We start from the raw sequence: 15,723 nt of genomic DNA on the forward strand, positions 1-15,723 counted from the left end.
GTGGATGTGATATATCTTGACTTTAGAAAAGCTTTTGATACGGTCTCCCACAGTATTCTTGCCAGCAAGTTAAAAGAGTATGGATTGGATGAATTGACTATAAGGTGGATAGAAAGCTGGCTGGATCGTTGGGCTCAATGGGTAGTGATCAATGGCTCCATGTCTAGTTGGCAGCTGGTATCAAGCGGCGTGCCCCAGGGGTCGGTCCTGGGGCCAGTTTTGTTCAACATCTTCATTAATGACCTGGATGATGGGATGAATTGCATCCTCAGCAAGTTCGCAGATGACACTAAGCTGGGGGGAGAGGTAGATATGCTGGAGGGTAGGGATAGGGTCCACAGTGACTTGGACAAACAGGAGGACTGGGCCAAAAGAAATCTGATGAGGTTCAACAAGAACAAGTGCAGAGTCCTGCACTTAGGAAGGAAGAATCCCATGCAGTGCTACAGGCTGGGGACCGACTGGCTAAGCAGCAGTTCTGCAGAAAAGGACCTGGGGATTACAGTGGACGAGACGCTGTATATAAGTCAGCAGTGTGCCCTTGTTGCCAAGAAGGCCAACCGCATATTGGGCTGCATTAGTAGGAGCATTGCCAGCAGATCAAGGGAAGTGATTATTCCCCTCTATTCGGCACCGGTGAGGCCACACGTGGAGTATTGTTTCCAGTTTTGGTCCCCCCGCTACAAAAGGGATGTGGACAAATTGCAGAGAGTCCAGCGGAGGGCAACAAAATGATCAGGGGGCTGGGACACATGACTTATGAGGAGAGGCTGAGGGAGCTGGGGTTATTTAGTCTGCAGACGAGAAGAATGAGGGGGGATTTGATAGCAGCCTTCAACTACCTGAAGGGGGTTCCAAAGAGGATGGAGCTCGCATGTTCTCAGTGGTGGCAGATGACAGAACGAGGAGTAATGGTCTCAAGTTGCAGTGGGGGAGGTTTAGGTTGGATATTAGGAAAAACTTTTTCACTAGGAGTGTGGTGAAGCGCTGGAATGCATTACCTAGGGAGGTGGTGGAATCTCCTTCCTTAGAAGTTTTTAAGATCAGGCTTGACAAAGCCCTGGCTGGGATGATTTAGTTGGGGATTGGTCCTGCTTTGAGCAGGAGATTGGACTAGATGACCTCCTGAAGTCTCTTCCAGCCCTAATCTTCTATGATTCTATGATTCTAATGGGATATGGAGGCAATCTTAGTCATGGAAGGTTCACTGCCACACGCCATGACTTTAGTGAAGAGGCAGCCATCTTCCCTAAGGGCACTCTTTGGCTTCATTGCCCTGAAAGTTATGGGAAATGATGGCCATTTTGAATAAGGCCAAATTGTGAACTTTAAGGACAAAACTTAGACGTTAAGATTGTTAGTAACTTTGCTTAATAATAACAGGGCTTTGGAGCTGTGCTGCGGCTCCGCTCCAGCTCCAGGCAAAAACCTGCAGCTCCACTGCTCTGGAGCTGCTTCGTGCTCCATCTCCGGGCTCCACGCCGAAGCCCTGAATAATAACCTAGTTTCTTCAAATGTACATTTAAGACTATCTTTTCAGTTTGTTAGCTAGAAGGTGCCCCAAAAATGAGAGAAATGTTTCTTAAAGGACTAATTTTTAACTAATTTACACTTCAACCGTTAACTGAAAAATTCTCAGAAAATTCCATTCCTTTTCAGATTATGTGCTGTAAATTGGGGGAAGATACACTGTACTCTCCATGAAAAACAATGAGGGAAAATCCCTGTTTCAAGTGGAAAAACAGAACCCATCCTTAATGACAGCAGTGCTCTGTGTCATGTGCCATACAAGTGCAAACCCCTGACACTATGCGTGGGGGAGCAGAAATGGCCAGAAGGGAGCTACGAGAGCAAAGAGCCATTTACAACAGAGTGTACAATGTGACACAGTAACAGAATGAGACCAGTGCTACTTGGGCCTGCTCTAGAGAGGCATGAAATGAAAAGCAGAGATAGCCCATAGTAATACACTGACTGAAATGTCATGCCTATATCTGGGTGCCTCATATTAAACAGTGAAGAAACTTCAGAGAAGAGCAACAGTGCTCCGGCAGCCAGAGGGCCAGATTTATAGGGAGAGATTATACAGAATGCCATAAAATGTGGTGAAATTAAGGAAGTGCTATGGAAGAACGTCCTGGCTGGAAGAGGGATCTGGCTGGAGAATCATCCCCTCACAGAGGAAGGAATGGGAACCCTGTTACTGAGGCATCGTCTCCCCAGGGAAAGAGGGATGAGCCCTGGTTCTGTGAACATTGGTTCAATTTGGTTTTAAATAACTATAAAAGGTACAGTAATACTATGCGACCTTTCTAATAACATGGGACTCTCAGCTTTCCAGCCTCAAACCAATGCACTGGCTCCAGCATCTTCCATCCAAGGCTCTAGAAGACTTTACAAACATTAACTCATTCATCCTCATAGCCTCCATGGGAGGAAGATCCCCAACATACACAGGAACATAGGAATTGCCAGACTGGATCAGACCCAAAGTCCATCTAGACCAGTATCCTGTCTCCAGCAGTGGTCAGCACCAGGTGCTTCAGAGGAATGGGCAAGAAACCTTGTGGTAACAATTGTGGAATAATCTACACCCATGAAGATCTCATTCTAACTCCTAATAGAGACTGTTTTAAATCCCGAAGCAGGAGTTTTTATCTTGTTTCCAAAATGTTTGTTTGCATTAATTGTTATAACTTTGGACATGTTTGTTATCCATATAACTGTTCAATCCCTATTTGAACCTGGCCTCAATAACATCTTGTGGTTGTGAGTTCCACAGTCTAATTGCCCATTATGTGTGTAGAAAGGAATTTCCTTTTATCAGTTTTGCATTTGCCACCTTTTAAGTTTCACTGCAAGTCTCTTTGTTCTGATTCTATGGAACAGGTGGAAAAAACAGGTGCAAAGAGAGGGAAGGAAATTGCGCACGGTCACATGAACGTCAGTGCCTGAGCTGAAGTCAATACAATGAGACTTTATTGTCATGAAGACCTACACAAGTGTTGCTAAAGTATAAAGAAGAGACGAACCCCTCAAGCTCCTGTCAGAGGTAGACAGGATTGGATAGGCAGATAGGCCTGTGCACTATGTTCTGGTCACTACAACCTCCCTTACCCCTGGCCCCTAAACATTCCCTCTCTCTGATGCTACAGATTCAATGACACGACATCAGACCCTGCTAGTAAAGAAAGAGGGATAGCAGGCTCCCCTTGACTCACCGTGCTGCCCTCCACATGGCTCGTTTCTCTGCCTCCAGGGCCCGGCGCTCAGCTGGAGACAGCTCCTTCTCCTGGGTACTCAGGAATTCAGGGCTCTGCATCCGCAATCGCTCCTGGTGCCGTCGCTCAGCTTTGGCCGTTCGCACAGGTGCCCCTGTCTCGCCCCCTCCTGGGTAAACTGGGATCAGTCTGGGAAGAGAAGCCAGGAATAACAAGGGGCTTGGCCCAGCCCACCCTCCAGTCCCCAGACTTCCTGCTCTCCCTCCTCAAAGTAGAGGTCCTACCTTGTACCCTGCCCAAAGCCCTGAGCCCCCCAAGATCTCCTCAAAGGAAGGGCCCCACAGCATCCCTAGTCCAACCCCCCAGGCTTCTGGCTCTCACTAAGTACCCAACCCATGCCCCGCACGCCCTGTACCCGACCCATGCCCCCCAACACCTATCCCTCCCCAAAGACATGTCTCTGCTCTATATCCCACACCTCCCCGAAGCCTGCCTGTTACCCCATTCCTTGCTGAAAGGCAGAGTGGTCTGGCCCACTATGTGGCAGTCTGTGGGCAGCAGGCAGGGAAGGGCAGGGGGTGTTGCAGTGCAGTGTTACTCCTCCCCCTCCAGAGTCCCCTCTTACCCAGACATAGAGTTAGGTCTCTGCTCGGGCTTGAATCCTTCTTCCAGTGAGTTTCTCTGGGAGCTGCTGTGCTCATCCGCCTCAGAGATCCTGGCAGCAACACAGACATGTCAACCAAGCATGCTGGAGGCATGCATACCCTGGAGGGTTCAGAGCACAGATCCCCCTTCCCATGGACCTGAGCCACAGGAAGCAGACACTACAGTCACCTGGTAACCAGGTCAGTTGGTGAAACCAGAACTTGCAGATCATGGGAAGAGCCTCCCAGGTCCTACGGCAGAACCTCAAGAGACTGGGAGCAGGCTGACAGGTACACATCCTCTTCATTCTGCCTCACCTTTGTTATCACTGAGACTGCCGGCACCTGCCCTGTAATCTGAGAGCCATCCCCCTTCCTTCTACCTCCAGGCTCGGGATTTCTCCTCAGAATCTCGAAGAGCCTACCTTTCTCTCTGTTCTGACATCATGAGCTCTCAGCAGGTCCAGGCCCCAATCATGTCCCATCTCCATTATCACAGCTGCATCCTCTCTGATATATGCATCTATCTCACCCCAGACAGGCAGCCAAACTCATCTTCCTCACCCAGAGGTCTGACTGTCACCCTGGCCTGATGTATCAACTGTAAATTATTGTGCTCACCTGACAGCTCTTTCCTAAATCCAACCCTGCTCCCTCCAGCCTCCAGGCTGTGATGGTTGACTGACCGCTTCTTGCTTTTCCTTTGCTGATGTCAGATCTCTCTGAAGGCACAAAGTCTGCCCTCAGGCAGCCCTCGTAGACACCCTTTGCAATGCCATTGGCCCAGTGTGCTCTATGTATAAGTCAGCACAGAATTTGGCCCTGAATAAGCAACCAAAGATTTTATTTCCTATCACAATATTGCCACCAGCTGCCTATTCCCACCCAGATCAGAGAAGGAGTTGATTGGGTAGAGAAGTTGTAGCCTGTTCCCACCCTAAGTACCGTCCTTCTATTAAACTCACTGGAGACCAACTGAGCAATCAGCCTGAGGTGCAACTGAGCCAGTGATGTGGATGCCACAGATACATTCTCCAGAGCTCACTGTAGGATGGACTGGCCCACAACCCTTTAGCCCACCAAAGGGAGAGCACCAAAGGGCGGTGACCTGCACCCCACCTTCACAGAGTGACGCTATCTGAGCTGCATCCGGCTGTGGGGAGAGGAGGGATAAACTGCCTCTGCAAAGACTGCATGTTTGGCTGCTGCCCTTCTTTAGTGTTTGCCAGGAGCCCAGTTTAGCACGGCAGTGCAGTGGGGAACCCTCACTATGCAGGTGTAATGCGAGGTGTTTCTGGACTGAGACTGGATGCTACAAATGTTAATGAGGAGATGGGGAGCAGAAACTGGAGCAAACATGAGGGCATGGAGCGTGGTCAGGCAGGATGAGAAGACTCTAAGCCAAAGCATACAAGACAAAGATGATTGGCCCTTTGGCCCGAGGCATGGTCCTGCTGCAGCTTATGGGGAAAGAGTCAGACAGACAAGATTCTGAGACAGTTCAAAGGCAGCAACCTGAGCTTTATTCCGTTTGAAGCCCAATGCTCCACCTGTAAGGCAAATCTGCAGGGCAAGGAATGAAAGAAGCACCACCAACGCAGAACCGCAGCCTGGGGAAAGAGACTCCTGCAGACCCAGGCATAATGCAAGAGCCTAAAGGGCAGGGCTTGGCACAGGCTCAGCAAAGAGGTGCGTGTCCCAAGCTAACCACAACTACAATCAATGACTCCAGGTACCCAAGGGCAGGATCTGGGCAGCCACTCATTTGAGAACAAGGACCTGGAGACAAACTGTATGCCTTGTGATACCCAATTCCCCAGCAAAGGTGGTGGGGCCTGCCCACACCTCCCCATCTGGGGAAAGGTGATGCTGGCCAACTCCTAGGACACAGAGCTGGATCTGAGCTGCCAGCTGGTCTTACCGAGTTGCCGGGGACTGGATGCTCCTTCCATTTAGTCTCTTGATCTTGTACTCCACTCCTTCGATGATGACACTGGACTGCATGCTCATATCGGGCATCTGCGTCCCCACATCCTCCTCTTCCTCCTCCTCCTCCTCCTCCAACAGCAGAGCCCGTTTCTGCTGCAGTTTACGAGCTGCCAAAATGAGACAGACCCATATGAGTGGGAAGAGAACTGCAGAGCTGGCTGCCAGCAGTGTTTCCCATGGCCACCGAGGTTCATGGGAACAATCTCTGGGTAGGTCCTTTCCCTTTAAGGGCCTCGCTCACTCTCTGCAATAGAATCCTACAATTTCTGTAACCGTCTTTGAATCGATTCCCTCCCTGAAGAAACACTTCTCTTGAGCTCTCTTAGCATCTACTCCTTTACCAGCCTCGATGCCTTTCAACCTGTCCTCTTAATCACTTCTTTGTAATCAGCAAAACCTTTTCCCTACCTTTCTTCCAGCTATAATCTCAGAGAGCCTCCAACTGCTTCACCCTCTGTAACTCCTCCATGGATGGGAACCGCCTAGGAACCAATGGGCAGACCCCCTGTTGAGATGGGCTGGATGAATGCACTATAGGGTGGGTAGAAAGCTGGCTAGATTGTCGGGCTCAACGGGTAGTGATCAATGGCTCCATGTCTAGTTGGCAGCCGGTGTCAAGTGGAGTGCCCCAGGGGTCAGTCCTGGGGCCGGTTTTGTTCAATATCTTCATAAATGATCTGGAGGAGGGTGTGGATTGCACTCTCAGCAAATTTGCGGACGATACTAAACTGGGAGGAGTGGTAGATACGCTGGAGGGGAGGGATAGGATACAGAAGGACCTAGACAAATTGGAGGATTGGGCCACAAGAAATCTGATGAGGTTCAATAAGGATAAGTGCAGGGTCCTTCACTTAGGACGGAAGAACCCAATGCACCGCTACAGACTAGGGACCGAATGGCTAGGCAGCAGTTCTGCGGAAAAGGACCTAGGGGTGACAGTGGACGAGAAACTGGATATGAGTCAGCAGTGTGCCCTTGTTGCCAAGAAGGCCAATGGCATTTTGGGATGTATAAGTAGGGGCATAGCGAGCAGATCGAGGGACGTGATCGTCCCCCTCTATTCGACATTGGTGAGGCCTCATCTGGAGTACTGTGTCCAGTTTTGGGCCCCACACTACAAGAAGGATGTGGATAAATTGGAGAGAGTCCAGCGAAGGGCAACAAAAATGATTAGGGGTCTAGAACACATGACTTATGAGGAGAGGCTGAGGGAGCTGGGATTGTTTAGCCTGCAGAAGAGAAGAATGAGGGGGGATTTGATAGCTGCTTTCAACTACCTGAAAGGGGGTTCCAAAGAGGATGGCTCTAGACTGTTCTCAATGGTAGCAGATGACAGAACGAGGAGTAATGGCCTCAAGTTGCAGTGGGGGAGGTTTAGATTGGATATTAGGAAAAACTTTTTCACTAAGAGGGTGGTGAAACACTGGAATGCGTTGCCTAGGGAGGTGGTGGAATCTCCTTCCTTGGAAGTTTTTAAGGTCAGGCTTGACAAAGCCCTGGCTGGGATGATTTAACTGGGAATTGGTCCTGCTTCGAGCAGGGGGTTGGACTAGATGACCTTCAGGGGTCCCTTCCAACCCTGATATTCTATGATTCTATGGACCCCACAGGATCTGATATGCGTGTCTGGGATCAGACCTCTAGGAGTCAACAGCTAGATTCAGACCTATCCCTCCATGGACATAGAGCCCCAGGAGCTAACGGGCAAACATCATCCCCCCCCAGCTGAGCTGACAAGCAGACCCACTCCCCACACATCAGGGACAGTGAAATGGGGAGCCAATAGGTAGGACTCTGCTGGGGGGATGGAGGCCAGATTAGCTGATGATCCTGCCCACCCAAGGAAGGCCAGAGTCATGGCAAGGGATGGGCAAAACTCCACCCACCTCCCATGGGCACAGACTGTTCAGAGGCCTATATTCTCATAGATCTATAGACTGATAGGCTTTAAGGTCAGAAGGGACCATCGTGATCATCTAGTCTGACTTCCTGCACATCATAGGCCACAGAACCTCACTCACCCACTCCTGAAATAGATTCCTAACCTTTGGTTGAGTTACTGAAGGCCTCAAATCATGGTTTAAAGACTTCAAGTTACAGAGAATCCACCATGTACACTAGTTTAAACCTGCAAGTGACATGTAACCTGTGGTGCAGGAAAGCGAAAAACCCCCAGGGTCTCTGCCAAACTGACCAAAGGGAAAATTCCTTCCCAACCCCAGGTATGGCGATCAGTTAGACCTTTCACCTAAGATGGGTTTAAGCATGCAGGGGTTGGAAGGCAGGGGAATGCAAGAGGGGGATACTTTTTTTTTTATACAAGAAGGGGATATTTTTGAGACCTGTCCAACCACTTTGCCTGCTTCCATGGCCCGGACATCTTGGGAAGCTTGAGTAATACTGTAGTGTCTGGAGAAGGTATGCACAACCACTACGTTGCTGCTTTGTAAATGTCTGCTATTGCAATGTTGTTCAAAAAGGCTGATGAAGTAGAATGAGCCCTAGTGAAGTGGGCTATTATCCTTGGTGAAGGAGGGACCTTTGCCAGATCTTGTGTGGTCCAGATAAAATGCCAGAGCCCTCTGAAAATCCCAGGTATGAAGTTTTTCTTCAATCCTGGAAGAATGAGGCTTCAGAAAGAACACTGGAAGATAGTCTGGTTGAAGTAGAATGAAGATATGACTTGAGGCATACATTTAGGGAGTGGCCTGAGAGAGACCTTGCCTTTGTGGAATACTGTAAAAGGAGAGTTGGCTGAAAGTTCCTGTATCTCTCTCAAACACCTTGCAGAGGTAACTACTATCAAAAACACTGGTTTCATTGATAGCTGCAGTAGAGTTGTTGCCAAGGGTTCAAAGGAGGAACCCATCAAGTGAGACACAACTAAATTCAGGTCCTGTGAAGGTACAGGATTGGAAACAGGAGGGTACACATGAATAAGACCCTTTAAAAAAATGGATGTTTCTCTGCAAATTATTATTTTGGGTAAGTTTTATGCTCTGTTTTATTCAGGAGGTCAGACTAGATGATCACAGTGGTCCCTTCTGGTCTTGGACTCTATGAATCCATGAAAATCAAAGAATATTAGGGTTGGAAGAGACCTCAGAAGGTCATCTAGTCCAATCCCCTGCTCAAAGCAGGACCAACACCAACTCAGTCATCCCAGCAAGGGCTTTGTCAAGCTGGGCCTTAAAAGCCTCTAAGGATGGAGATTCCACCACCTCCCTAAGGAACCCATTCCAGTGCTTCACTACTCTCCTAGTGAAATAGTGTTTCCTAATATCCAACCTAGACCTCCCACACTGCAACTGGAGACCATTGCTTCTTGTTCTGCCATCTGCCACGCTGAGAACAGCCTAGCTCCATCCTCTTTGGAACCCCTCTTCAGGTAGTTGAAGGCTGCTATCAAATCTCCCCTCACTCTTCTCTTTTGTAGACTAAATAACCCCAGTTCCCTCAGCCTCTCTTCGTAAGTCATGTGCCCCAACCCCCTAATCATTTTCGTTGCCCTCTGCTGGACTCTCTCCAATTTGTCCACATCCTTTCTGTAATGGGGGACCCAAAACTGGACACAGTACTCCAGATTTCAGAGTAACAGCCGTGTTAGTCTGTATTAGCAAAAAGAAAAGGAGTACTTGTGGCACCTTAGAGACTAACCAATTTATTTGAGCATGAGCTCACGAAAGCTCATGCTCAAATAAATTGGTTAGTCTCTAAGGTGCCACAAGTACTCCTTTTCTTTTTGCGAGTACTCCAGATGAGGTCTCACCAATGTTGAATAGAGGGGAACAATCACGTCCCTTGATGTACTGGCCTCACCAGTGCCAAATAGAAGGGAATAATCACTTCCCTCGATCTGCTGGCAAGGCTCCTACTAATGCAGCCCAATATGCCATTAGCCTTCTTGGCAACAAGGGCACACTGTTGACTCATATCCAGATTCTCGTCCACTGAAATCCCCAGGTCCTTTTCTGCAGAACTGCTGCTTAGCCAGTCAGTTCCCAGCCTGTAGCGGTGCATGGGATTCTTCCATCCTAAGTGCAGGAGACTGCACTTGTCCTTGTTGAACCTCATCAGATTTATTTTGGCCCAATCCTCCTGTTTGTCTAGGTCACTCGGGACCCTATCCTACCCTCCAGCATATCTACCTCCCCCACATCTTAGTGTCATCTGCAAACTTGCTGAGGGTGCAATCCATCCCATCAACCAGATCATTAATGAAGATGTTGAACAAAACCGGCCCCCGGACCAACCCACAGGGCACTCCACTGATACCGGCTGCCAACTAGACATCAAGCCATTGATCACTACCCGTTGAGCCTGACGATTTAGCCAGCTTTCTGCCAACCTTATAGGGTTCATTCATCCAATCCATACTTCTTCATTCATCCAATCCATACTTCTTTAACTTGCTGACAAGAATACTATGCGAGACCGTATCAAAAGCTTTGCTAAAATCAAGGTATATCATGTCTACCACTTCCCCCTTATCCACAGAGCCAGTTATCTCATCATACAAGGCAATCAGGTTGGTCAGGCATGACTTGCCCTTCGTGAATCCATGTTGACGCTTCCTGATCACCTTCCTCTCTTCCAAGTGCTTCAAAATAGATTCCTTGAGGACCTGCTCCATGATTTTTCTGGGGAGATTTGTTGGGGAAGAGTCAACATGTTTTTTGTAAAGGGAAATCATGCATCACTAATCTACTAGAATTCTTTGAGGTGTAAACAAGCATGTGGAAAAGGGTGATCCAGTGGATATAGTGTACTTAGATTTTCAGAAAGCCTTTGACAAGGTCCCTCACCAAAGGCTCTTATGCAAAGTAAGCTGTCATGGAATAAGAGGGAAGGTCCTGTCATGGATAAGTAACTGGTTAAAAGATAAGAAACAAAGGATAGAAATAAATGCTCAGTTTTCAGAATGGAGAGAGGTAAATAGTGGTGTCCCTCAGGGATCTGTACTGGGATCAGTACTGTTCAACATATTCATAAATGATCTGGAAAAAGAGATAGACAGTGAAGTGGCAAAATTCGCAGATGATACAAAACTACTTAAAATAGTTAAGTCCCAGGCTGACTGCAAAGAGCCACAAAAGGATCTCTCAAAACTGGGTGACTGGACAACAAAATGGCAGATGAAATTCAATGATAAATGCAACGTAACGCACATTGGAAAACATAATCCCAATTGTACATATAAAACGATGGGATCTAAATTAGCCATTACCACTCAAGAAAGAGATTTTTGGAGTCATTGTGGAGAGTTCTCTGAAAACATCTGTCAATGTGCAGCGGCAGTCAAAGAAGTGAATAGAATGTTGGGAATCATCAAGAAAGGGATAGATAGTAAGGCAGAAAATATCATATTGCCTTTGTATAAATCCATGGTACGCCCCCATCTTGTATACTTTGTGCAGATGTGGTCACCTAATCTCAAAAAAGATATATTGGAATTGGAAAAGGTTCAGAAAGGGGCAACAAAAATGATTAGGGGTATGGAATGGCTTCCGTATGAGGAGAGATTAATAAGACTGGGACTTTTCAGCTTGGAAAAGATGTCTAAGGGGGGATATGATTGATGTCTTTAAAATCATGACTGGTGTGGAGAAAGTAAATAAGGAAGAGTTATTTATTCCCTCTCATAACACAAGAACTAGGGGTCACCAAATGAAATTAATAGGCAGCAGGTTTAAAACAAACAAAAGGCAGTATTTTTTTCCACACAATGCACAGTCAACCTGTGGAACTCTCTGCCAGAGGCTGTTGTGAAGGCCAAGAGTATAACAGGGTTCAAAACAGACTAGATAAGTTCATGGAGTATAGGTCCATCAATGGCTATTCTCCAGGATGGGCAGGGATGATGTCACTAGCCTCTGTTTGTCAGAAGCTGGAAATGAGTGACAGGGGATGGATCACTTGATGAACACATGACTTATGAGGAGACGCTGAGGGAACTGGGGATGTTTAGTCTACGGAAGAGAAGAATGAGGGGGGATTTGATAGCTGCTTTCAACTACCTGAAAGGGGGTTCCAAAGAGGATGGCTCAAGACTGCTCTCAGTGGTAGCTGATGACAGAACAAGGAGTAATGGTCTCAAGTTGCAGTGGGGGAGGTTTAGGTTGGATATTAGGAAAAACTTTTTCACTAGGAGGGTGGTGAAACACTGGAATGGGCTACCAAGGGAGGTGGTGGAATCTCCTTCCTTAGAGGTTTTTAAGTCAGGCTTGACAAAGCTCTGGCTGGGATGATTTAGTTGGGGATTGGTCCTGCTTTGAGCAGGGGGTTGGACTAGATGACCTCCTGAGGTCCCTTCCAACCCTGATATTCTATGATTCTATGATTGCCTGTTCTATTCATTCCCTCTGGGGCACCTGGCATTGGCCACTGTCGGAAGACAGGATACTGGGCTAGATGGACCTTTGGTCTGACCCAGTATGGATGTTCTTATGTAAACAATGAGGTGTCAAAATCTGTAGCTGATACAAAACTTCTCAGGATAGTTAAGTAGAAAGCAGACTGTGAAGTGACACAAAGGGATTTCACAAAACTAGGTGACTGGGCAACAAAATGGCAGATAAATGCAAAGTAATGAACATTGGAAAACATAATCCCAACTATACATACAAAATGATGGGGTCTAAATTAGCTGTTACCACTCAAGGAAGAGATCTTGGAGTCACTGTGGATAGTTCTCTGAAAACATCTACTCAATGTGCAGTGCAGCCAAAAAAGCAAACAGAATGTTGTGAATCATTAGGAAAGGGATAGATAATAAGACAGAAAATCTTATATGGCCATACTGGGTCAGACTAAAGGTCCATCTAGCCCAGTGTCCTGTCTTCTGATGCCAGGTGCTTCAGAGGGAATGAACCCCTGTCGCCCATTTCAGCTTCTGGCAAACATAGCCTAGGGACACCATCCCTACCCATCCTGGCTAATAGTCATTGATGGACCTACCCTCCATGAATTTATCTAATTCTTTTTTGAACTCTGCTATTGTCTTGGCCTTCACAACAACCTCTGGCAGAGAGTTCCACAGGTTGACTGTGCATTGTGTGGAAAAAAATACTGCCTTTTGTTTGTTTTAAACCTGCTTCCTATTAATTTCATTTGGTGACCCTTAGTTCTTGTGTTATGAGAAGACTGCTGGGCAGGACGAAAAGCATTTAAAACTTGGCTTCTTAGTTTTCAGATCTGTCATAGAAGACACCTCAGTTTGGAGCCAAAGCTTACTTATCGTTGCTAAAAACTACCTATCCAAAACTGTAACTACTAACTATGTACAATCTTAACAGTGTAAAACTCTAAACCAAAATGTTTTTAGATAGCACTTGTATCAAAAATAGGATCTGGATCCAGGTCCAGAGAGGTTGGTAGTCTGCTGCTGCGGGCGGCTGGAAGGAGTGCTGCAATCCCTTTTTATAGCCTCACCCTTAGACCCTTCAAAACAGGGAAGAGACGGGCAGGAGGCAGCATATAAGTGCTTCAGTGGGCACTGCTAGCTACTGTTAACTGTCAGAGTTGTACAGGCCAGCCCATCCCAGGAGTGGGAAGCAAGCAAAGGAGAATCTCAGCTTCCATTTAAAACACAAACACGGTAGCACTCCTGGCTGTGGAGAGAAGCTTGAAGATGGAGCTCAGAGGGGCTCCAAAGCCAGAAGGCAAAGACAGACCCAACACATGTCATTTTAAAGCCAGTCTCATGATTTTTCAGGCCTGACCACAGGGGTTCAATATTTTATGGTACTGTTGCTTGAGACACCCTCCCGCCCATCCTAATAAACTGGAACCCAGGAGCCGATGGCTGGAAATTAGAATATTTCCAGTTCCAACCATCCAAGCAGCGGGGTTCTGGAATAGCCTTCTGGTAGGAGCAGGGGGCAAACAGCCCAACTACTTGTAAGGTGGAGCTTGGTAAGTTTATGAATGGGATGATAGGACAGAGTTGCCTGTAATAGCAGTGGACTGGACTCAGTGACTCAGGAGGTCCCTACCAGTCCCATGTTCAATAGGCAGGATCCCCCACTCTCAAAAGCCAACAGGCAGGGGACAGACCCCGCAAGAGCACAAAAGAGAAACCTAACACCCCAAAACTGACTCCATCGCACCTTCCTCCTCCTTCATTTTCTTCAGGTCATCCTCCCCCACCAGGGAGACACGCTTGGGGGGCTTCTCCACCTGCTGCTGCTTCACCTCGATCTCAAAGTACTTTTGCCTCTCACGGAAGGATCGCTGCTCTGGGCTGTGCAGTCCCCTAGACGACATCATCTGCAACAGCCACAGCAGCATGTCAGCCACTAAAAGACCCTGCCCCATATCCAATCCCCGCAGGCAAGTGCCCATGCCTACCTTTCCTGTGTCCCTACCCCACGTCCAATCTCTTCAGGCATGTGCCCTGTGCCCACCTTCCCTGGATCCCTGCCCCGTATCCAATCTCCCTGAGTATATGTCCCATGCCTGCCTTCCCTAGGTCCCTACCCCATATCTAGTCCCTTCAGGCACAGGCCACATGCCTGCTTTCATCAGGTCCCTACCCCATGTCTGAACCCTCTCTCCACATTGCCACAGATGGGAACTTTGCCTCCTATCTACCCACATTGGGATCCTGCCCTTATCCCCCAAAGTCTGTGATCAGGACTCCCAACTCCAACTCCATTTCCAGCCACTGAAACTCACCTCAGGAGAAGCTTTAGGTTTCTCGGTGCTTGTCTGACCGTGCGTCTCCTGAGGAGAGAGAGAAAAGGGAAACTTTTGAGAGAGGGGTTATCTTTGTCTTTGCCTCACCCACAGCACCTCCTGCCTCCATTCTCATTCCTGACCCACCTGTGATGCTCCCAGTATCCCCATCGTCCCTGCCACCCTGGTGTCTGTGCAGCCAGGTCATCATCCCTGCCCTACCCCTACCTTATTTGCCTGCGACAGGGGCACCGCTGCAAAGGTCTTGTATGCCTGCTTGACATTGACTGGGACATCCTCAGGAGAGGGGGGAGAGGGGGGACGCAGCTGCAGAGACAGAGACAGAAGAGGTCAGGCTAATCATAGCTGCTATAAAGAAGAGAATAGGAAAAGAACCAGCCCCTTATGTGTTTTGAGACTGGAGAGCGGAGCATCAGAGACAGAGCCCCCAGCCTCGGACAGAGTAGCTGCCATGCACCGTGGCTTCCTTGGACACGAGCATTTTACACTGCTGGCTCTCATGTCCTGGATAGGCCAATGCTTCTTCTGGCGGCAGAGCCTCCTGGTTCAGTGGGGGTTTCCCAGGTGGCAGTGCTGCTCCCAGGCTCCTTGGGGATTGCAGGCAGACATAAGCTAGTGTGGCTGAGCCGAAAACAATGGGCTCTATGGGTAGCCAAACACTGCACTCCAGTTCCTAAGTCTGGATTGGGTATGCCAGATTTTAGAGTACCTCACAGTATCTGTGAAGGCCAAGACTATAACAGAGTTCAGGTTACCTCTCAGCCTTGTCTCTGGTGCTAGGCCAGTTATCCCTGCAAGACGGCCTGGCCGTTTCCTCCTGTATTTCAGTGCAGGACTATTGCACTCCTACTTAAACCACTGTCAGTGCCGGTGCTCACACACCCCCTACACTGAGGGCTCCTGTAGATTTCTGTGGTCCTCTTACTAGCACTGAGAACATCTCAGCTGCCTTCTAGGAAGGGATCTATCATCTGGAGGACCCACCATCTCCTCTTCTTGCCTCCTTAAGCGTTTCCCCACTTAGCATCTTTGCCAATGTACTGACAGAAAAGACTGAGACGATCCAACAGGACTTCACGTTCCTTGTAACTTTTCTGCTCTCCTCCTTTCACCTTCTGTCTCCCCCACCCCCCAATCCCATCCCAGACACACATCTGCCTTGCCCCTATTCT

General features: G+C 48.2%; 1 protein-coding gene across 18 annotated transcripts in view; it reads right to left on the reverse strand.

The window, feature by feature from the left end:
* Positions 1-15,723, reverse strand: part of SCRIB (scribble planar cell polarity protein) — a 238,448-nt gene that overhangs the window by 50,367 nt on the left and 172,358 nt on the right. For 15 of the 18 annotated variants that reach the window (XM_077809562.1, XM_077809575.1, XM_077809561.1 and 12 more), the window contains 6 exons: positions 14,759-14,857; positions 14,531-14,578; positions 13,963-14,122; positions 5,787-5,961; positions 3,847-3,936; positions 3,222-3,410 (listed from right to left, as the gene is read on the reverse strand). In XM_077809562.1, the coding sequence (XP_077665688.1) occupies positions 3,222-3,410; positions 3,847-3,936; positions 5,787-5,961; positions 13,963-14,122; positions 14,531-14,578; positions 14,759-14,857 (761 nt within the window). The remainder of the gene's footprint in view (positions 1-3,221; positions 3,411-3,846; positions 3,937-5,786; positions 5,962-13,962; positions 14,123-14,530; positions 14,579-14,758; positions 14,858-15,723) is intronic. The other 3 variants (XM_077809577.1, XM_077809576.1, XM_077809573.1) reach the window with 1 other exon arrangement.

The sequence above is a fragment of the Eretmochelys imbricata genome, chromosome 2 (assembly GCF_965152235.1).
Source record: "Eretmochelys imbricata isolate rEreImb1 chromosome 2, rEreImb1.hap1, whole genome shotgun sequence".
In the NCBI taxonomy this organism is placed as follows: Eukaryota; Metazoa; Chordata; order Testudines; family Cheloniidae; genus Eretmochelys; species Eretmochelys imbricata.